Raw genomic sequence first — 20,285 nt, forward strand, 5'->3', positions numbered from 1 at the left:
CACTCTCAAGATGACCCCTTTAAACAATAGGACACCGAGATTTTTACGGGCAGAAGGAATAGTACGTGCCGCCCCGGGCCTACCGGAGTTAGGTCATCCAACCTGTGCGTGGAGCGGATCACAGAATGCCGCAACATGGCGTAAGATCGTTTTGAGGCGTGCCTCTTCCTTTGGCGAAGATGCAACACGAGGGCCATAATGATCGTTACCGTGCGCCCCGAAAAGTACAAGACTTTCCACCTGATTACGGCCATTACGACAACCGCAGAGGTGCTGGATTCATCCACAGGAATTGGTAGAACGGTGAGGCATATTCATAGGCCATACCAGAGTCCGATTGGCATACCAGATCCTCGTGACCGAAGTTGAAAAATTCAGGTCATTATACTAGCATAATGGTACGACCGGCGTCTTGCACTTTCTTGGTTAAGATCTAAAGGGGAACTGCTCCTTTCGAAGAGGTTAAGCTTTAGTCATACTTGAAAGAGTTGTACATACAAATTGGTCGTGCAAGAAGGCCTGAAGAGACATGGTCCGACCCGGATATGAGTGAGGCGGAGACAGGAATCAAATCGAAGCTTCTATTAGGGGTCGAGCTTGTGACTTAGACCGGGGAGAAGTATGGGCAACGAGCCATTAATTAGAGGTCGTGTTTCCACGGGACAAGACTACTTACCCAACGCATTTAGTATCACGATTCCACCTCCAATGACTTTTTAAGCAATATATAGGCAAGACTCCGGTGTAATTTGCAGAGATGAGTTCTGTTTTTCGCGATCAGGAGAGATCAATACTCAACTTGATCCAGGACTAGGCAATTCGCCGACATGCTCATGCTCGAATCTTTGGATAGCACAGGGCCGAGGCCTGCATCGATACGGTTGCCAGACTTGCTCATAGCCCAGACGAATGAGTCTGAGGAGACTAAGGCAACATGGAGGACGGAAAGCTGTTTTCAAAATGCCGTGGACACGAAACATGTCTCAAATTAGTCCCATAATTCGTTCATACTTTTAGCATCGCCGAAACACCACCCACCCAGTTGTTGCATCTGCGCACGGGGAATCTTGGGATGCATCCATTGCTGGCAGGCTTTCCACGAGCTTAGCAACGTCACGCGGATAGATGCAGTTGACCTTCTCGATCCTGGTGGTCTCGACTTTCGAGTATAGACGATCTGACAGCCCTCGTGCGTTCATCGATAGAGTCGGAGACTGCCGCCAACATGGCGCCTGGCTCTTGCTGCCCGATCCTCCAAGGCACAAATTATCAGTTGTGAAGCAATTGGTGCATTCCACTGCTGAATAGTCTGCTGTACCAATTCATCTGGAGTCTAAATCTGGCCTCTTAGACTTGGTGCGCTTCCCCAATTTCGCCAGAGCTCGTATCACTCAGCACGGAACGTCATCCTCGCCACGTTTGATCTCCCCTAGCTCCTTTCGGTGTATTGAAATCTCCATATGTCTACTGAGATCGCTACAACTGCAAACAAAATCTTCGAACGGAACGGGGAATCTGTCAAGTTTTTCATTCAACAAGATACAGGAAAGGACTTTATTGGATGGCTGTCTGCGAGAATCGCCGTATGTTTCTTACTGCTGATCGCCGACTCACGCGTGTTCACTACCTTCGTTCATGTTCGTCAACAGGAACACGGTGGAAAGGTGGTTGAAACCGTTCCTCGTGAGGGCTACATCCTCGTGGATCCTGATAGCAAGAAAGGAGAGAAGTTAACGGAGAAATGGTCAAGTCCCGATAAGCCAAACCGACACATTGTTTGCTTTACGTTTGTTCGTGCATCCATAATGGCAGGGCGAATGCTCGATCCGGAGGAGATGCAAGGATCCAGAGTGATCTTCAAGCATGAAGGGGCACCTGTACACATATTTCTTCATCCTGCTCTTGGCGGGTTGGTGTCCGCTCGCCTGGCGATTCAGATAGAGGTGCGTTCACGTCCGTTGCCCCGCGTCGCCTTGTCCCGCTGACACATGGACACACTTCTCAGAAAGCAGGCGGGTCACCGAAACAACGCAGAGTGCTGCTCGGGTGATAATAGTCCCCAAAGCATCCGTGCAAGACTCCAAGTTATTCCAGTTCCTCAGGAGAAAGTACCTATTTCGCACAGACAAGTACGTCGAAGGAATCGAATGGGTGCAGGATTGTTTGGACGCTCAAACCTACCGTCATATCGATGCTCTGCCAATCAATATGAGGGGTATGAAGCCTGGGACCGTGTGCGTGAATCTGTTTCGCGCTAATCCGCCATTGCTGAGCATCTTGTTGTAGATGTGTCGATTTTACCGAGACAGATGACCAAAACTTGATTCAGTATATCGGCACACGAGTGCCAGAACCTGTCGATGAACTTCGAGGCTGCCTCAGTCTCTACACGCAGTTATGCCGTGTGAGTTATCTTCCATTGATGTCTGACGCTTGAAAAGCTTAGATGTTTGACAGTCCGATGAATTCCCCTGGGCTGCTCAACACGTAGCGAAGGTGTGGCAGAGGTACTACCTAAGACGGAAGCACGACTTTGATAAAGATATTAGTAAATGGGTTGAACGAAACCCTCAACCGCTAGATTCGAAGGAACGGTTCAGACTCAAGAAGCGCAGGCGCCAACCGCGTCCCGTGGTTGTGGATGCGGATATGGATGATGTGGTCATCGACGATGACGACCACGACAGTGACGATGAAGATCCTCCTGCAATACGTCATTGTCGCTAGCCATGGAGCTGCCACAAGGGTTGTTGTGTGCTCCTCATTCCTTTGTGGGGAACATCATGGTGGAAAGCGGGAATACCTGTCTAGGTTGTTGAGCGAATGGAGTCCTCTGTTTTTGCAGATAGCTATGAGATGGCCGTCATTCATGGAGGGGTCGAACTGTACCGGTTTAACCAGGCGCAAGGACATAGTTTGCGTTTTGTCCCCCCCCCTTACTAGTCGCACATGTTTGTGTCCTTCGCCAATATCTGGTGCTTCGACCGTTTCAACATTCGTGGTCAATGACAAAATGTTGGAGGTAGATATGATTACTGACCCAGTCTACGAGTGCCCCTGTGTGAACAGCGTCCCAGTAGCCTCACTAACAGTGTTACTATTAGGAATGGAGCTGCCTGCCCCAAGACGCCCCAGGAGACTTCTACTGGCGTCCGTGAATATTCTCAGGGAGGTACATCAAGCAACTGGAACATTATTGCACACTATATTTACCCCTTTGCACGCCATTGCTATACTGTCTCGTCACCACACGATGCAGAGTGGCCTCGACCAGACGTGGCTTTTGTATTCCCAGCTAAGATCTTCACGATGAAAGGGAGATTCGTTAAATTTTTTATTGCAAAGAAAAAAAAAAGCATCCTGGGCAACATCGTCGAATCATACACTGTCCACTACACGTTTCCAGAAATGTAAATCTAAACGTCAAGTCGCCCGTCGTACTTCATTTGGCACTGGCCCTTTCCAACAGGAACATGGAGGAATGGTTGTTACGGTTCTATGTCAGGAGCGGTTCGTCCTCATTGACCCAGCAAGTCGCAAAGAAACTATGCCAAACACGGTCTAATTCCGTAAATCATATCGGCACTTGTCCCCTTCGCGTCTATCGTCGCAGGGAAAATGATAGATGGGTGGCACGCCCATGTTTCTCAGAAGGAAGTGGTATCACTGAAGCCGATGCCAGGGTGATGGTCGCGCCCCGCTCAACTCCATATCCAACTGAAAGAAAACTATTCAAGGAATCGACAGAGCGATATCTGTGGGATCCAAGCAAGCACGTCGAAGAGATGATTGATTGGGTTCGGAAATGTCTGGGGTACAACCTACAAGGATTACCTATTCAGGTTGAAGGAATCAACTTGTGAAGCGGAATCCAAAGCGCCATTCACGGGCGAAGATGATCGGAATCTGGTCAAGTATGTCTCCAAACGACTGGCCAGCAGGTAAGGTCGGAATAGCCAAAAACTTTACACTGAACTGTGCGAGCAGGCAAGTTTGTTGTGTGTGATAGACACGAGAATATCCGTGGGCCTCGAGGCGTTCATGGAAGGTGTGGAGAGCGCATTATCGGACCCACTAGAGAGAGGGGAGGGACAGTTAACCCTCCACGGAGCTTGCACGGATCGGGCATGGGAATGGTGAAGTGGGCCCTCTGCAGAGGCCAACTCATAAGATTTCCAGATCGGTGTACCGGGATTATATTGTTATACTACACAAGCGTTTTCAACGTACTGGTCACGAACTACCATTGAATGCTGCAATCCGAGTGGTTTGACTGCTGTTGTCCACAGATGTGTATGGAATGTGATTCGCACGGACTGTTGGAATCAATCTATCCATAGGTGCTCTTGGCCGTTCACCAGCCCACCGAAGTAGAACGTGAGTGCCTTTAACTTTGATCCCATCCATTCCTCCTCAATTTCGACTTTCTCTTCTTTTGGGTCTACGAGGCCGGCTATTTCTTCAAGATTGGTGTTCCGAGGAAGGTAGTATGCTACATGAGGAGTGATGCTTCTTGCTAAGGAGAAGAGCTGATCACCAGGCAGGGGTGCCGTCATGTCCATTGTAAACTCAGGGTGGGGAGGGGAAGAAGCGGATTGTGATTTGGAGGGAGAGGAAATATACGATGGTCCTCCCCATGGTGGACTTAAGAATGCAACATCGATTTGCGTTGAGAGCCGGTTACGAGGTCTGTCCGGTTGCCCTCCAGAGACCTTCTCGGTAGCTGGTGCTACTTGGAGTGATCTGACAAAAGAGGGGAAATCAGCCAGAATGAATTCTATCCGATCCTGAACACCATAGATCACTGCGTTGTGCCGTGCTAGAGCCAGTCGAACTGCAGAGTTATCAACAGCGATGACTATTGTCCATGGTAAAATTAGTAGATAGATCATTACGAGGTTCTCCCATCCTAACCTCTTTCACAAGTTTGAGCAAAAGCGATAGCGTTTCCTCCGACCCCACAAAAGCATCTAGAATGGTCGTACATCGACATCTATCGGCAATTTGAATGGCCACCCGCTCAGGGGTGACACTATACCAGCCTTCTTCATCAAGAAGACAACCTTCGTTGTATAGGGAAAAATATCGTTGTCGCTGCGCGAAATCTACGCGGAGGCACCATAACTAATGGCACGCCAGAAGCGTCTGAGAACTACTCACACTTGCGGATATGATGAGGCACCTGCCCTGCATGCGTATAGTGTGGTGCGAGGCCAGTTGCATCATACCGTTCCCAACCAGGACCGAGAAGCGCATGGGGCACTTCGACTTTCCTCTTCTTCTGTGGGCGACGGTCCTGGGAGTAGCCAGCGTAAGGACCACTCATTCAGGAAAAAACGCCTAGCAGATGACGCCTCACTGCAAGCAGTGAGTGCGCGCCTGGACAAAAATGTACAACAGGCCGTTCCCACGGTGAACACTTCTGCCGACTTTGTGCTCACAAGTATTCTGTTCCTCTTACTGTAAACACCATGCAAACACTCCGAGGCTTGTTACAGTCAATGACGTGTATGCGGCGGACGGCGCCAATCCCGTCAGGGGTTTCCAGGTTCTATGCATCTGTGGTCCCCACTTCACCTCCTTCGACGTCCTCGCTAAGGCATGAACCCCGCGTCACTCCATACGGCATCTCACCTCATCCGGGTTCGCGTCAAAACGTAGGTTTCACTGCTCCTTTGCAGATTCTCCCTGATATTTATTCTTGTAAAAGCAAAAAAGGCTCGGTCGAGGCCCAAGTTCTGGCCTCGGAGGCACGTCCACTCGAGGCCACAAGGGTCAGAAGGCGCGTTCTGGAAATGGAAAACCGAGACCCGGCTTTGAAGGGGGCCAGACACCCATTACCCGACGTTTCCCAAAGAGGGGATTCTTCAACCAGTGAGTAGAATAGTCGATCTCACCTTACAGTCCGAGGTGCTTATTCACTTATCGCAGGAGCGCCCGTACCTGGGCACCCGTAAATCTTGACCTATTGCAGCATTGGATAAATCAAGGCCGACTCAATCCCTCTCCTAAAAACCCTATTACTGTTCGGCATCTATACGAAAGTAGATGTATCCATGGGGTGCATGATGGCGTAAAGCTTCTTGGCGATGTATGCAGGCTGGGATGTCCTATATCACTTCCTTGCATTGATTCTTGCCTTTTTCTAGGGTGCTGAGCATCTCACCTCAGCTGTTCACATTGTTGTCTCACGAGCCTCGAAATCTGCGATCCATGCAATTGAGAAGCTTGGAGGTTCGGTTGTTTGTCAGTATTACAACAAGTTGGCACTTCGGGATTGTGTCAGAGGGAGAACAGACCGAAGGATGGCAGCTCCAACTCGTAAAGCTGATATACGTGAGTGTGGCGCTGTGAAAGGATTTCCTGTAACTTATGTCATTTTGGACCCGTGGTAGTCTGGTACAGTGACTCCAGAAATAGAGGGTATCTTTCGCCGAAGGTCAGAGGAGATACAGTAGGTCTACAAGCAGAAGTCGAGTCGAGGCTGAAAAAACGGAAGGCTTTACGATCATCGCAGCCAAGCGTCGAATATCCTGTCGTCAGATTCACGGACATGCTTCAGGTCCCTAAACATGCTGACAAGGCATAAATGTCACATTAATTGTATTTGCCTGGCTCTTCTAATATTATTAGACTTGTCTTCATGCAGAAGTGGCTCAAGGGAAATGTAGCATGTCGACAGCCCTGACTTGTGCCGAGACTTCTGAATTGAGGACACGACCCGGTAACATACATGCCATGCATATCTGGTGCGAATATTATGAGGGTCACAGGGATTCCCGTGAAAAAGAACAATACCCAGCTAGCACCAAAACCCAGTGCGAGAGCTTTGCATGGGCTTTGACATAAGAAATAAAGAAAGGAGAGCACACAACCAGAAGGAGATGAGAAAGCAAGGGGCAGAGAAACTATGAAATTACGGGAACACCCATAAAACCTGCAATGTCGCAAATAAACGGGTTCCCACTTGCCGAAGGCATCCGAAGGGCATAAAGCCCCTTCACCTACTGCAAGACCGAAAATTCACAACACAGGTCCAAAGGCCCAATGAAGGGACAACAAGATGAGCCATGCCTGGAAGAGAATATGAGCCCTGGTCTGCGGAAAACAAGTTTTATTTAATGTCGTTCCTCCATTAAATCACAACGATTCAACCTCCCGCCAAACGGGGGTGGCTGTGTCCGACGGAAAGTTCCACATCCCCTATCGTCTTCGAACATGTCTGGAACAGGGCCAAGAGAGAATATATTCCCAACGCGTCAAGCACTAACTAACACGAAGCTGCGCTTGAAGAGTGCACAGAATGGGCATTCTCTGTTGGCCAAAAAACGCGATGCACTCATGATTCGGTTCCGGGCAATCCTGCGGAAAGTGGACGAGGTATTAGCATGGATCTCCTCCCCAACATAATCCTTGTCGTACGGTGGCTGAGATTTCATTGCAACGAGAGCTTTCTTGAGGAGCGGCTCGATATCGCCCACCTCTTCAATGCATTTACTGTATCGATGTCGACATTGACATTCGCTCACTCGTTCTCTGTCCAGGCCAAACGCAAGATGGGTAGAGTCATGCAGCTAGCCTCTTTCTCACTTGCGGAAGTGACCTACGCGACGGGGGCGAACAGCATTTCGTATCTAGTGCAGGAACAGGCAAAGAGTGCATCTTTCCGTGTCAAGTCTCGCAGTGACAACGTTTCTGGTGTCATACTCCCCGCTTTTGAAAGTGATCGCTCGACGGGATCAGGTCGGTACCAAAACTGCTCCCGCTCAGGGGGAGTCTCTCACTGGAACTGAAACTGCAGACTTCAATTTGACTGGACTTGGACGTGGTGGACAGCAAATTCTCAAGGCTCGCGAGGTTTACGCCAAAGCTTTAGAAACGCTGGTAGAGATCGCATCATTGCAGACGGCCTTCATGATATTGGACGATGTCATACGTATCACCAATCGACGCGTGAATGCTATTGAACATGTCGTAATCCCTCGATTGGATAACACAATCAAGTATATCATCAGTGAACTGGACGAAGCTGATCGCGAGGAATTTTTCAGGTGATGTGCCATGCGTTGGTTACTGTACTTCTATTTCTCATACCGATATTCCGATGAACAGGCTGAAGAAGGTGCAGGGAAAGAAAAAGAGGGATGCAGAAGCTGCCGAAGCCGCACTAAAAGCTGCCAAGGAGGATAGCATACAACTTCATAGTGCTATAGTGGATAACTTCGACAACACCACGGAAAATTTGCTGGCTACGAAAGATGCCGATGTCATTTTTTAGCATATGCCATAGATGCCTATAATACCACAACCGGCTCAAAGGGGGGTGAGACGCAGGGGGGCGATCGATAGGCTGTAATTGCATTGCGTGAATACATAACATAGACCGAGACTGGCATGAAGTGAACACGAAGGAGAGCTGCAATTATGAATTTAGGCCTAAAAACTAACGTCAGATAATGCTCCTTGATTAGAGGAATGAGAGCTGACCTGAGTTGCCTCGGCATCCTGCATGACAACATCATTCACTGAATCATCTTGCCCAGATCTTGGTCGGCTTCTTGCAAATGCCCTCCGCTGTAACATCCTCTTGCGGCCCTTATCGATTTTGGGGGTGGTAATAACAACGTTGGACGGACGTATACCGAGCTGGACGGTCGAGCCGTTGCTCTTTTCGCGCGTAACGTGTTCAATGAAAATCACCCATTTCTTCCGGTAGACAGTTGTGACCTTCCCCTCTCGACCCTTATGTTTGCCAACCAGAATCTTGACTACATCCCCCTTAGCAATGGGGAGTGATCTCACCTAGACAGCCGTGGAAAATGGTATAAGTATGACACAGTGCGCATGAAAATGGGTCGAAACGCACATTGTGCTCTTTGCGGAGAGCCTTCGAGAGAGGGGCTGACATTAGGCTATGGCGGACGGATGAAGGGGCAGTAAAATAGGCCTTGCGCGCCTTGCGGCGTGACGAAGAGACGCCTAGGGAATGAGGCAGAATTCGTTTTGTTAACACCAAGTTACATCCAGATGTAAATTATGCCATCCAGACTTCAGATGCGCCAATCCGAGCCGGAGAAGCTGCATATGATTGTCCTGGTCTTGTAGAGCGGAATGCATGCCTTACCAGGATTGTACTTCATCTTGATACCGTCAGAAGTGGGGATATCTTGCGGGTGGAGCTGATGGGGAAGAGTCACCTGACTAGCAATTCGGCTAGACGCTCAGCGCTCAAAAGACGAACTCGTCATTCTCGAAAGAAGTTCTGCTGACCACTGCCCAGAGGCAATCAGCTCAGAACGCCGCTGCACAACGGTCGGATTGTGAAAGGAAGCATCGGACTCTGTAAGTACTAAGGAATATGGCCACTTGTTGCCCGATCCGGCAACTTGTGCCATAATGGATTTGACGACCAAATACACGGAAAGCAAATAACGAAATTAACAGCAGATTCTGACCGTTTAAGCTTTGATCATCGCTGGGTCAAGTGGGGTCGGACTTCAGAGTCACTTATTCATCATTCGTGTGACTTCTGACATCAACGCGTCGGGACTCGTCATCGAAGATGTCGAGAATAATTTTGACAAGGGTCTTCCCCTCAGGTAGTGCCAATAAAACGCCTCTTTTGGCGAGATCTTCGACAATGATTGCTCGGAGGTTCCACGTTTCCTATCGAAGACAAGAGCATTTCCTGAATGTCTCGGCCAAAGTGCGCGGGTTTTTCTCAGTTGACACACGGAGACGCATCTGGATCTCACTTCAAAAAATTCTACACAGGAATTTAATGAGCGTGTTAAAAAAGGAGGGAAGAAGCTAGTTCTAGTTGATTTCTACGCGGAGTGCGTTACGACGTGCTCTTTGATAGAGCATCCACGCTCAAACATTAATCAATCAGTTGGTGTCAGCCGTGCAAGGTCTTATCACCTATATTAGAAAAATTTACAGAAGATCCAAGCCTAGTGGGAGGAGTGGAAGCCGATCTTGTCACCGTTGATGTCGATGCGAATGTAGACTTGGCAATGGAATATGAGGCATGTCTCTTATCCCTTTTCTTTGCCATTCAAACATACTCAGTAATGCGTTTTTGACCCACACCTTGTTTGTGGCCTAAGGTACGAGCAATGCCGACCGTCATTGCCTTCCAATCTGGAAAGCCTGTGGGGCAATTCGTTGGTGCCTTACCACCTCACCAAGTGAAAGCTTTCATCCAGCGACCAGGGACATAGCAGGGCAGCACTGTAGATCTTGCAATAGTATGAGTGTTATCGCAAATCAACTGCTCTTTTATTCGGCTGGATGGAACCATCATATGGGAACAGCATGTAAATGTAACATTCGTAGAATGGGGCTAGTATAGCAGAACCCAAACATGAATAAATAGTAGAAAAAAGTTACCATTAAGACAGCAGGCAGGAACACGTATGCAGTGGATGGAAGGAGTGCAAGGTGGAATAACTTTGTGAGCGAAGTGATCGTGAGGGGTGCAAGGGGATATCACGACATGAAGGTGACCGGAATGTGGAAGACGCTGGAGTGCGTGCGGCGCCTTTCGGCGTGGGCGAGGTCGGGTTCGTGGTCGAAGGAGTGAAAGCTTCACATAATGGTGCAATTGCAACCCTGAGCTGGTGGCGCGTAAGGGTCTTCGCCTTTACCCACTGGCCCCCACACAGATGGAACCTAGATGAAAATGAGGAAAAGCACGGTTAGGAGAACACGTGAGAGACTTGGAGTAGAAAGGACGTCGTACGAGATGATCTTTCGTATTTTTGCAGTAGTTGATCAGGCTGTGCAAGTGCATTGGTTTGGGTCGCGGACAAAGACTCCATAGACCGAAAAGCATACCTAGCGCTAGCCTCACTGACCCGTATCCTTGGGCGTGCAAGGTCATCTCGGAGCCGCTGGATATGCTCGTTCAAGCGCCGAAGTTTGAGCTCAGACATCGACTGTTTATGTGGTCGTGAATTCATGGTGAACCTGAAAGAGCACCATATGTTAGCCCATACCATATGGGTGAGACAAGTCGATCATTATACCCACCAGTACGCCCGATACGCTCACGTCAAGACGGAGATAGAAAGGGATTTCTGACGATAGAAATAAATTGTGAGGGAAACGATTCACGAGGGCGGCAAATACCGCGTCGCCATGCACGTGGTGATCTGCGGGTTCTCGCAACCATTGACCGAAACAGCACCGTAATCACTGACTTTGTGTAGATCTCTATAGGACCACAGGCTTATAGCGGGTGTTAAGTCACAACAAATCCCTTCAGGTGGAAATGCACAATCCCAGGCGTGCCGTTCATGATTCCAAAGGTACGAAACTCGGAAATTGGCTCTTGTCGCTGTGACGATCCCTGGTGCACGATCACTCTTCGATTATCTGCATATTTCCGTGCCCCAGCTTCGAAAGTTCCCCGTCTTTGTCAAAAAATATCTCTCAGTTCTTCCACTCTTGGCGTCAGACCTGCACAGCAGCAGCACTTCTCCAAACTTCGTCCTAGGTTCTCTCACTCTGGCTCTCCTAATGTGGCTCGCTTGCAACCGCCTTCTTTCCCTTACAATGCATTGGGCTCCATCCAGAATCGTTCTTTAGGAGCCGACATGGATGTTGAATGCCTTCTCAAGGATCTATTGGAAGGCTCTTCGAAAGATGTTTTTGATACCTCTGACCACGATGGGCTGCCACCCGACTCCGATGACGAACATTTAGGAGACTGGTTAGAGGGAAAAACCCTGATCGAGTCTGCGGCAGAGATTCACGGCCCTGGTGAAACGTCCGTTCTGAGATATCTCAATACAGAATTGCATGCTTTTTCCTAACTCGACATTCCCCTGGACAGTAATAATGAAGATGCGGATCTCGAATTCAATCTTGAACTCATCCAACAACTCGCTGGTGGGTTTCTTTGTATTTCTCTCCCTGATGATGCATTGGATCCCTGGGTGCTAGAGCCTTTCGATCAACAATCGGCCTCAATTAAGAAAGAGATGTTGGACACTCTGCAACCTGCCTTGAAACGCGTGCATCTTATCTTGTCATATATCTCTAAGGAAGTAGATGCTGACAAATATGTGTGAGTCGAACTTGTCTATCATGTGTGGATGACGCATATTCTCCTTGAGTGGGCGAGGTTGCCGGATTGAAATTGAATCACTATCACTTGGTCCAGATCATCCGGGATTCACGCTTTCAATGAGATTTCAAAGAAATATGAAGCAGCCGCTCAGAACCAGGCGGAAAGTATACAGAAGGGCCTAGAGGAGTCGCAATCCCGTATCAAGGATCTTTTCGAAGAGTTGAGGATGGCTGAAGAACGACGCAACGCATGGTGGGACCGATGTTTTGCTCTTATTGCTGAGGCCGGTTCGTTGCTTTCATTTTCCAGTAGTTACCTTGGAAGAACGCTAAATCTGATCATGCGTGTAGAGAAACTTGCGGAGGGCGTAAGGATCGAAGTCCATGGAGCCATGGAGACGATTATCGCTAAAAATGAGAAGAAGGTGAAGTCGCATCTCAATGAGAAAGGTGTTGGCAAGCAACGGGGCAAAGGCTCCGAGTTTGACAAACTCAAGACGATGATGGCACTGTGATACCAGTAACCTGCTTACGTACGCCACCTCAGGCTCAATTTACTCATGATGCCAAAGCCCGGAATATTGTCCCAACGAATTATCGTCCTGCCCTTGATGAGTCGCATCTAAATGGCTTTGACCCGAACTCAAATGTTTATATCAAAAAGTATCCTGGTGCACCGGTGCAAGAACTAAGCATCTCCTACTATGGAATGAAACAATACAAATTCCCGCACTGAGCTAGATCAATGATCCCATGCCTATGCCCACGCCAACAATGCCCACAACCCCACTCATCACCAGCCTTGCGTTAACGTTCAAATCCCTCACATTAGTCGCCGCTCCAGAGTGTGAGGAGGAAGGCTCGTTGCTCTGGGTCGTAGCCGCAGTCATGCTCGTGCTTGTGCTTCTCTGACTGGTTCGAGTGGAGATTGCTGATGCGCTTAAACTTGACGAAGTGTTGTTCGTAATAGTTGCTAGGGCCTTTTGCTTGAACGCCGCGAACGTGTTGGGCAACGACTTGTTCGCATTGATCGCTGCAACCATTCCTTTCGAGCAATGTCTACAGTCGAATGTAAGCATACAACATTGCAAAACAAGGTAGGGCTAGCATACCCTGTTTGGGCACAGAAAAACCATAGTGGCTTTTTCTCAGTTATATGGATGGTCCATGCTGCAAATTGCCTCATTAGCAATGGACCAGTTGGGTTCCCAGTGGACGGCACGCTCACTCGGGAAGACCGTAGCATTTACTGGTACCGGACGGCTAGTGAGAGATGGGTGAAAGGGTTGAGCATATGAGCCGCCAGATGAAACTCACAATCCAGAGGTAACTGCTCGCAAGGAGGGATCAGCAACTGAGGTGTTGACAAACTGAGTACAAGGTTCCGCGAATGTTGACTGGGAAACCGTCTGGTGTTGGCATAGCATGAGAACGAGTCCAATCATGAATAGCGCCACCTTACATGGTTCTTGGAAGTGAAGATGAATATGACATTATCTCCGGGTTCAGCGGTAATTTCGGCGGGTGTATAGGTGAGAGTGCCATTAGCGCCAACGATAACTTGAATTGTTCGTTGCTGAGGGCGAGTACGTCAGATTTGGCCCTGTGATCTATGAATTGTTTATGACGAACTGCAAAGACGTAGGTAGCAGTCAAGAAAAGCGAGACAAAAAGAGAGAACAACATGGTGGCGATCGTCAGGAGTATGTTAAAAGCTATTTATTGCTGAAAACGAAAAATAAACCAGCGAGTCTGTGATGTTGAAGAGGATCAGTAAGGGAGAGATGCAGTGAAGAAACTGGGCGAGACATACCCTGCTCGAAAGAGAATTGTGAGGGAAAAAGGGGGGGCAAAGTTAGGGAAAAGTACCCCAGCGGCACATATCGCTAGCTACTTGTAGGGCTCAATGATGGAAGAATGGTCATCTCCGATGGTTGCCTTTGATCGGCTGCGGTAACTCAGGTGGTGGTTGCTATAATCACGCTGTTCACGGGCGAGAAGTTTGCGAGGAACCGTAGCTGACAACTGGCCAAGGCACAGCAATCTGCCATGAAGTTCAATCAGCTGAAAGCCGGTGGCTGTGTTGTTAATTGAGGGACACTGCCACCGAATTGAGCCTTCTCGGCCGGCATATTTGTGGAGCCACGCATCTTGTGTGTGTGAAGGAACGGTTCTGCGTTCTTTCCTTGTCTCCAGCATGCTTCCAAGCCATTGGCTATCGGGAATTGATAGCCTTCTTGCGCCTTGCGGAGCGTATCTTTCATCCAAGCTCGGCTTGTCGCGTCTGCCGGAGCATTTCACTCTTGTGGTTTTAAGCGCCTTGACCTTCCACATCATTCAACTCCTCTCAGGCGTATTTTCTCGTGTAATTTTCCCAAAAACTTATGGAAACCTCAAGAAAAACGTCAGGAGTAATTGGGATGCTCATGTTGTGTCCATGGCTCACGCAGTAACCATTATCCCACTCGCATACTCCTTCAAAATGAAAGGCTCTCCTAGCCTGGAGGAGGACCACGCTTTCGGATGGGACCCGGAAATTGGCTCTATTATCGGGATTTCAATAGGATAGTATGTCACAGTTCATTGGCCGTACCCTCCGTCTTCAGGGCGCTCATCTCACTGGATTTATGTTGCGATGTCTCACCAAATGATCCGTGTGAATCATTAGTTTCATGTGGGACAGCATACATTGCATTTTGGACATGACCGACTTTGGTTTTATCGTTCATGCTACGCTTTGTTTGGCAGTATATCTGAACGGCTACGTACGTGGTTTTTGCCCGTGCGGTCCAGTCTTGGGGACATAACTGGCTTGTATATATCAGCGCCCCTTTCTAGCATATTATGCATGCTCATTCTTGTTATGGGAACTGTCTACCCCATTTCTGAATATTCACTGGTGAGCACTCCGAGGTTATTTGATCCATCGCTTACTCCATACCGTGAATCCTTGCATCCAGGTTCCTCGACAAACTTGGGATGACTGGTGGCTTTTTCCAACTCATCAACAGCGCGGTCCTCCTCGTGTCATTTTTTGGTGCTAGGCTTGTTTTCGGCACTTACAGCGTGAGTTCATTCGTACACGAATTAATACATGTATTGGATCAAATTTCAACAAAGAGTTACGAATTTATCAACACCATGCAAGAACTCAAGGCTAACCATCAGATCTCAACCATCTTTTATGCCGCATACCTGTTTGGAAACGTCTCGCTGAACCTGCTGAATTGGATCTGGTATTGTGACTGTCAAATTGTGGTGCTTATTGATCTAATGACTACAATTTGGGATTCCGTCTCTAGGTTCTTCAAAATGATTAAAGCTCTCCGGAAGCGTTTCTCCAAGACCACAGAACCCAGGAGAAATGGAACCGGGTATCACGGAGAAAGCGCGAACGGGGCAACCAAGCAGGTCGCCAACAGCAGATCGAAACGGAAAGTCAAACTTGCTTAGATTGTATCACCGCAAACCGCCATCGAATCCTGTATGAAAAGAGCCGTATTGTACTTCTCTGCTTTAGACAGCTATTTGACTCTACTAATAATTTTGTACTGCATGTATCTGTTGCATCATTTATCATCATGACATATCTTGTCAAGTCTATGCTCGTTACGCCGAGGCTGAGGGATTCTAGATCTATCTATCGAAACATACACCTTCGTGTAGTCCATGTCGATGTTTCACGGCGGTTAAGATGCTCACATAGTGAGCAAGAACAGCCAGGAGGATGTGCACGTGGAAGATCTGATGGGAGGCACCGAACAAGTCAAACGTCCCGGGAGATAATCGCTCGGGAAACCGAGATGCACTACAAGCATTCAACGTTCAACTAACTGCGAGATATCGACGAGTATATGTTTGAAGCACTCACTACATGATAGCACCAGAGATGTAAAAAAATGCGCTTACAAGGACCCAGACAAGGCCCATCTCCTCGGCAAGTCGTCTGAACCCCGCTGTGAAGAGTCCATGGGCGACCGGGACAATCCCTCCTGATCCCAGTGTAAGGAATACCACTGTTCGGGCCCATCGGTATTTAGGGGTAGAATATGACGGATTGAGTACGATGAAAGCTGCGACTGATTGTTCAAACTCATTAGTGGCGTGTTAGCCAGACAAGGTGGAGACGCACGAAAGCCCGCGCTGCAAATGCCCGCCAAGTATAGCCTATGCAACTTTGGTTCACAGAAGAAACCAAAGTGGAGGCTGGGAAAGAAAGATCTGATCCACCGAACAGTTGAATCTGCACCCAGGCTTTGTAACTTGCAGAAATCTTGCTCACCCCACAATGAGAGCTGCATCGAGGGAAATATTCCTCAAAAGCGAGGCAACACTAACTAGGGCTCCAACTCACAAATGATGCCTGTGTAATCAAGAGCATTGCATCGTTTGGCAACCTGCCGCGAATGGCAGCTAACACAGTGAAATACTGCGCTCGATAATAAGCAGAATACCGCGGCACAGAGGAAAATGAGAATTGATGCAACGTCTTTCCAAGTGACACTTGCATGTGTCGCGAGAAAATATGGGTAAGTCCCAATGCCGAGGAAGACGAAAAGTGCGGCGCCCCAGAGATGAGAATGGATGTTAACCGTCTCATTGTGAAAATACCCCAAGACTGAGAACAAGCATGCCGAAAGCGACCTGAGCTCCCTTGCTCATAGACAAATGGATGTCAGCTGTTGCTGCAGGATGAAGGGTACTTACCTTCGATATCCACTATGGGAAAATGCAGAAGCGTTCCAGATCAGAAAATTAGGATGTGGAGTGCTCCTAGAACTTACGTGCGTATATACTCATTGTCTTTCATCTAGGAAATTAGGTGTTAGATGAAATCTCCGATACCGTGGCCTCGATCTCACCCAACCCGGTAATTCATCCCAGGTGATAGTCATCGGGAATGGCTTTCGAGATTTGTTAGCGACCTTGGACAGTCTCTTCATACTCGATCCCAGATAGTCAGTCCAATGGGGAATTGATGCAGTGCGGGAAACGGTCGCACCCCACCAAATTGTTATGTATAAATATTCAGTAACAAGCGCCGAAACACCTTTTGGTTTGCTTCCGTTGACTTGACCATACCGGGGCCGATCGCATAAACAAATGGATTCCATACGCATCGCCAAAGTATGAATAATCGTCTTCCTCCTGGTCGTCCCGCGTAACGCAGCGCGTGCACATAGGTAGAACGGGTGCAATATAATAAAGGACCGATACGCGTCGAAGGCACTCTTCACTTGACGGCCCACCATCTCATATTCAAGTATGAAGGGGGGAATGGAGAGCAGGAAGTATGGGTGAGTAGTTGCTTGCATATGGATCCACGGGTAGAAACAAAATATTTAACGGTAGATACCTTACCCTCTAATCTCCACCGTGACACGCCTCCCTCTGTCCCTGTATGGCCAATCTCCTCTGGCATTCGGATCGAGAAACTTCGAATACTTCACTTTTGTTTTTACAAAAGAGAAGGATGCAATGGATGTCTTCGAGAGCGTGAAAGAGCTCACCGTCTCCCGTAAGCTTGACGCTACCTCCAGCACCCGTCCTGTGATCGAATTATTCTCGATAGCTTCAGTGACAAGTCTTTATGCATATTTTTATCAACCAAATCCACCACTCAGCAGCAACGATGGGTGGTTTATCTATAACTCTCGTCAGGAGTTTACTAGAATGGGCATAGGATCGAGGACCAAGGCTTGGCGCTTCACAGACATCAACAAGGATTACACAGTAGGTATCGGGCTGACAGTGGCATCCTTTATCTGGATTAAACCTTTTCTCTTGCAGTTTTGCCCCACATATCCATCTTTGCTTGTGGTTCCGGCCAAGATTAGCGACACAGTGCTCACTTACGGTGGCAAGTACCGCAGCAAAGCGCGAATTCCGGCTGTAGTTTATCTTCATTGGAATAACCATGTGGGATAAAGTCTTCGTTTCCCATATTCTTCTTGGTAACGGGTTATGGCAGGCCTCAATAACACGATCCAGCCAACCTGCTGTTGGTTTAACAAACAACCGATCAATACAAGATGAAAAGCTTATTGAGGCCATCTTCCAATCCCATCACTTGGTTGCCTCCCCTTTTGCAACTATTCCCCAGCGTTCGACAGTATTTGGCGCGACGGCGACCAATCTTATTATCGACGCTAGGTCTGGTACAAGTGGAGTCGCCAATGTGGTACGGGGTGGCGGAACAGAGAACATGGATTATTATAGGGAAGGGAGGAAAGCTTACCTCGGAGTGGAGAATATTCACGTTATGCGGGATTCGCTTGCCAAAGTGGTGGATGTGCTTCGTGAAGGTGATACGTCAGCACCAATACCTGGCACGAGCGAACGGAGCGATGATAGACGCATTGGGGTTCTAGATCGCCAAGGCCTCAGGAGGTCAGGATGGCTAAAGCACATTTCGGCTCTTTTGGAAGGCGCAGTCATTATCATCAAAAATGTCCACATCAATTCATCACATGTACTCATTCATTGCTCCGATGGATGGGACCGGACGGCCCAACTTTCAAGCCTTTCTCAGCTTTGTTTAGACCCATACTACCGTACGTATCGCGGTTTCCAAGTCCTCATTGAGAAGGATTGGGTGTCTTTCGGTCATCGTTTCCTGGATCGATGCGGCCATCTCTCATCAGAGAAGTTCTTCTTGACACTCAACAATGACGGGGATGGGCCACAAACCTTCCTTGCATCCGTCCAGAACAAGTTCGTCTCCCCATCGCATCTGAAGGAGACGAGTCCCGTGTTCCACCAATTCTTGGAATGCGTTCGACAAATCCAGCGCCAATATCCAAAGAGATTCGAATTCAACGAGCGTTTCTTGGAGAGATTGCATTATCATGTTTACTCATGTCAGTTTGGAACGTTCTTGTTCAACAATGAACGTGACAGACGGTTTTCTGTTGACGGAGCATCGAAACCTGCCATCGCCTGTACACAATCCGTCTGGGACTTCCTGAATTCCGAGTCCGAGAAGAGTTCATTCCTGAACCCTGATTATGACTCGTCTCTGGACTCCAAAGATGACCGCTCCTCGGACATGGGAGTTCTCATTCCGAATCCCAAGGATGTGCGGTTTTGGCACGAACTGTACGGGCGAACTGATGAAGAGATGAATGGACGCAGTGTCGATGTTCAGACAGCTGGAGCGGAGGCGCCAGATTCCGTTGACGAGGATACGGATGGTCCTGCAATAAACCTCAGTTCGACCTTGCCCTCGACGGATACGCAAGAGTTATCGAGACCTTTTCTTCTGCAGCGACAAGCATCCTTTCTACCTCCCGCACCCCGATCGCCCTCTCCTCGGCCCCCCTCTAATACATATATTCCACCACTAACCAGCTCTTCAACATCGGTAACTAGCCAGGCGTTAGAATCTCGGTCCACCACCCCTCCAACTTTCCCGAGTCCTTCCTCTCCTTCTGCAATTCGAAGGCAGCAAACTGGAGCGTTCGGACTTCCGACAGGAGGTATGAAGTCCATGTGGGCACAGTTCTCGTCTAATGCCAGTGCCGCATTCTCTGCCGTACAGGAGGCTTACGACGGAGCCGCGAAGGAACTGTTAGGTGGTGGGGAGCCTCTTCGGGAAAGGGGCAGGACCAGGACGGAGGACTCAGAGCGGGGGACTACAGGAAGCGACGACGACCAAAGACAACCAACATCGTCCTGATCTGGACGAGTCACCTTGGGGAGATGGCGCTACCTCACCAATCTCCCGATTGTCATCATATACGTCTCGGCAGACCTGGTCAGCTGGCTCGAACCGCGCGTCCCCGTCTCGGAATCCACTACCATTGGACTTTGACGACCCGTGGTCAACGAGTAATGTCACAACGCACGTATCAGAAGTCAATACAGAAGATGAGGGTCCAGCTCAGGAGCTAAAGTCAATGTCTTTGTCATCTTCACAGAGAAGTGGGCCACCAGAGTCCTTTGCCTCACCCTCGACGGTGGTCCAGAGCCCGGGCCCGACCCCACTGGATAATGCTCCATTACAACAGGTGTCTCCGACTCCTTCCACTATTTCATCTTTCCGGACACCTGACACATCATCATCATCACTTCAGTTGGAAGCACACATAACTGACACGCCCTCTGAGCTGCTCAGTACTAACGAGAAACAGTTTGATCCATTAGGCGTCAGTTTACTTGGATGACACAAACCGTGTACGTGTATCGATCATTCGATTAAAATAAGAGTA

General features: G+C 48.7%; 12 protein-coding genes across 12 annotated transcripts; 7 read left to right on the top strand and 5 right to left on the bottom strand.

Moving 5' to 3' along the window:
• Positions 1–1,460: 1,460 nt before the first annotated feature.
• On the top strand, positions 1,461–2,727 carry EI90DRAFT_3121540 (uncharacterized protein; the record flags this gene model as incomplete). Its single annotated transcript, XM_039063411.1, has 6 exons — positions 1,461–1,583; positions 1,650–1,943; positions 2,006–2,035; positions 2,095–2,234; positions 2,287–2,404; positions 2,458–2,727. 6 exons carry the CDS (start codon positions 1,461–1,463, stop codon positions 2,725–2,727), a joined length of 975 nt encoding a protein of 324 aa, XP_038917950.1.
• A 1,598-nt stretch (positions 2,728–4,325) lies between these two features.
• EI90DRAFT_3145100 (RNA cap guanine-N2 methyltransferase-domain-containing protein) lies at positions 4,326–5,326 on the bottom strand (the record flags this gene model as incomplete). The annotated part of the gene is made up of 4 exons (XM_039065236.1): positions 4,326–4,858; positions 4,915–4,993; positions 5,017–5,105; positions 5,161–5,326. 4 exons carry the CDS (start codon positions 5,324–5,326, stop codon positions 4,326–4,328), a joined length of 867 nt encoding a protein of 288 aa, XP_038917951.1.
• Positions 5,327–5,422: 96 nt separating this feature from the next.
• EI90DRAFT_3051491 (ribosomal protein L18e/L15P) lies at positions 5,423–6,699 on the top strand. Its single transcript, XM_039059844.1, has 5 exons — positions 5,423–5,657; positions 5,711–5,874; positions 5,932–6,091; positions 6,150–6,336; positions 6,396–6,699. Exons 1-5 carry the CDS (start codon positions 5,472–5,474, stop codon positions 6,587–6,589), a joined length of 891 nt encoding a protein of 296 aa, XP_038917952.1. The 5' UTR covers positions 5,423–5,471; the 3' UTR covers positions 6,590–6,699.
• A 519-nt stretch (positions 6,700–7,218) lies between these two features.
• On the top strand, positions 7,219–8,278 carry EI90DRAFT_2970605 (ATP synthase subunit D-domain-containing protein; the record flags this gene model as incomplete). Its single annotated transcript, XM_039055691.1, has 4 exons — positions 7,219–7,380; positions 7,545–7,743; positions 7,802–8,051; positions 8,113–8,278. 4 exons carry the CDS (start codon positions 7,219–7,221, stop codon positions 8,276–8,278), a joined length of 777 nt encoding a protein of 258 aa, XP_038917953.1.
• EI90DRAFT_3153536 (uncharacterized protein) lies at positions 8,028–9,292 on the bottom strand. Its single transcript, XM_039065868.1, has 5 exons — positions 9,271–9,292; positions 9,125–9,201; positions 8,867–8,979; positions 8,488–8,802; positions 8,028–8,436 (listed from the first exon to the last, which is right to left on the bottom strand). The coding sequence occupies exons 2-5, from the start codon at positions 9,138–9,140 to the stop codon at positions 8,431–8,433; spliced, it is 450 nt and encodes a 149-aa protein (XP_038917954.1). The 5' UTR covers positions 9,141–9,201; positions 9,271–9,292; the 3' UTR covers positions 8,028–8,430.
• A 270-nt stretch (positions 9,293–9,562) lies between these two features.
• On the top strand, positions 9,563–10,223 carry EI90DRAFT_2915370 (thioredoxin-like protein; the record flags this gene model as incomplete). The annotated part of the gene is made up of 4 exons (XM_039054545.1): positions 9,563–9,724; positions 9,787–9,836; positions 9,893–10,032; positions 10,117–10,223. 4 exons carry the CDS (start codon positions 9,563–9,565, stop codon positions 10,221–10,223), a joined length of 459 nt encoding a protein of 152 aa, XP_038917955.1.
• A 27-nt stretch (positions 10,224–10,250) lies between these two features.
• Positions 10,251–11,008, bottom strand: EI90DRAFT_3051495 (GGL domain-containing protein). The gene is made up of 3 exons (XM_039059845.1): positions 10,840–11,008; positions 10,745–10,781; positions 10,251–10,674 (listed from the first exon to the last, which is right to left on the bottom strand). The coding sequence occupies exons 1-3, from the start codon at positions 11,001–11,003 to the stop codon at positions 10,591–10,593; spliced, it is 285 nt and encodes a 94-aa protein (XP_038917956.1). The 5' UTR covers positions 11,004–11,008; the 3' UTR covers positions 10,251–10,590.
• Positions 11,009–11,398: 390 nt separating this feature from the next.
• On the top strand, positions 11,399–12,651 carry EI90DRAFT_3051496 (uncharacterized protein). The gene is made up of 4 exons (XM_039059846.1): positions 11,399–11,773; positions 11,840–12,073; positions 12,170–12,363; positions 12,427–12,651. The coding sequence occupies exons 1-4, from the start codon at positions 11,601–11,603 to the stop codon at positions 12,588–12,590; spliced, it is 765 nt and encodes a 254-aa protein (XP_038917957.1). The 5' UTR covers positions 11,399–11,600; the 3' UTR covers positions 12,591–12,651.
• A 52-nt stretch (positions 12,652–12,703) lies between these two features.
• EI90DRAFT_3153538 (Cupredoxin) lies at positions 12,704–13,761 on the bottom strand (the record flags this gene model as incomplete). The annotated part of the gene is made up of 6 exons (XM_039065869.1): positions 12,704–13,134; positions 13,188–13,245; positions 13,304–13,338; positions 13,393–13,484; positions 13,538–13,651; positions 13,708–13,761. The coding sequence occupies 6 exons, from the start codon at positions 13,759–13,761 to the stop codon at positions 12,813–12,815; spliced, it is 675 nt and encodes a 224-aa protein (XP_038917958.1). The 3' UTR covers positions 12,704–12,812.
• Positions 13,762–14,176: 415 nt separating this feature from the next.
• On the top strand, positions 14,177–15,667 carry EI90DRAFT_3051499 (TLC domain-containing protein). The gene is made up of 6 exons (XM_039059847.1): positions 14,177–14,643; positions 14,744–14,840; positions 14,901–14,974; positions 15,036–15,141; positions 15,196–15,311; positions 15,378–15,667. Exons 1-6 carry the CDS (start codon positions 14,273–14,275, stop codon positions 15,526–15,528), a joined length of 915 nt encoding a protein of 304 aa, XP_038917959.1. The 5' UTR covers positions 14,177–14,272; the 3' UTR covers positions 15,529–15,667.
• Positions 15,344–17,018, bottom strand: EI90DRAFT_3280310 (hemolysin-III related-domain-containing protein; the record flags this gene model as incomplete). Its single annotated transcript, XM_039066753.1, has 7 exons — positions 15,344–15,883; positions 15,947–16,154; positions 16,208–16,296; positions 16,358–16,370; positions 16,430–16,728; positions 16,860–16,885; positions 16,938–17,018. The coding sequence occupies 7 exons, from the start codon at positions 17,016–17,018 to the stop codon at positions 15,712–15,714; spliced, it is 888 nt and encodes a 295-aa protein (XP_038917960.1). The 3' UTR covers positions 15,344–15,711.
• Positions 17,019–17,178: 160 nt separating this feature from the next.
• EI90DRAFT_3288434 (uncharacterized protein) lies at positions 17,179–19,753 on the top strand (the record flags this gene model as incomplete). Its single annotated transcript, XM_039067115.1, has 6 exons — positions 17,179–17,202; positions 17,259–17,372; positions 17,428–17,593; positions 17,648–17,808; positions 17,866–17,967; positions 18,047–19,753. The coding sequence occupies 6 exons, from the start codon at positions 17,179–17,181 to the stop codon at positions 19,751–19,753; spliced, it is 2,274 nt and encodes a 757-aa protein (XP_038917961.1).
• Between the last annotated feature and the right edge of the window lie 532 nt (positions 19,754–20,285).

Source organism: Cantharellus anzutake (genome assembly GCF_015039405.1).
Source record: "Cantharellus anzutake strain C23 chromosome Unknown EI90scaffold_16, whole genome shotgun sequence".
NCBI classification, from domain to species: Eukaryota; Fungi; Basidiomycota; class Agaricomycetes; order Cantharellales; family Hydnaceae; genus Cantharellus; species Cantharellus anzutake.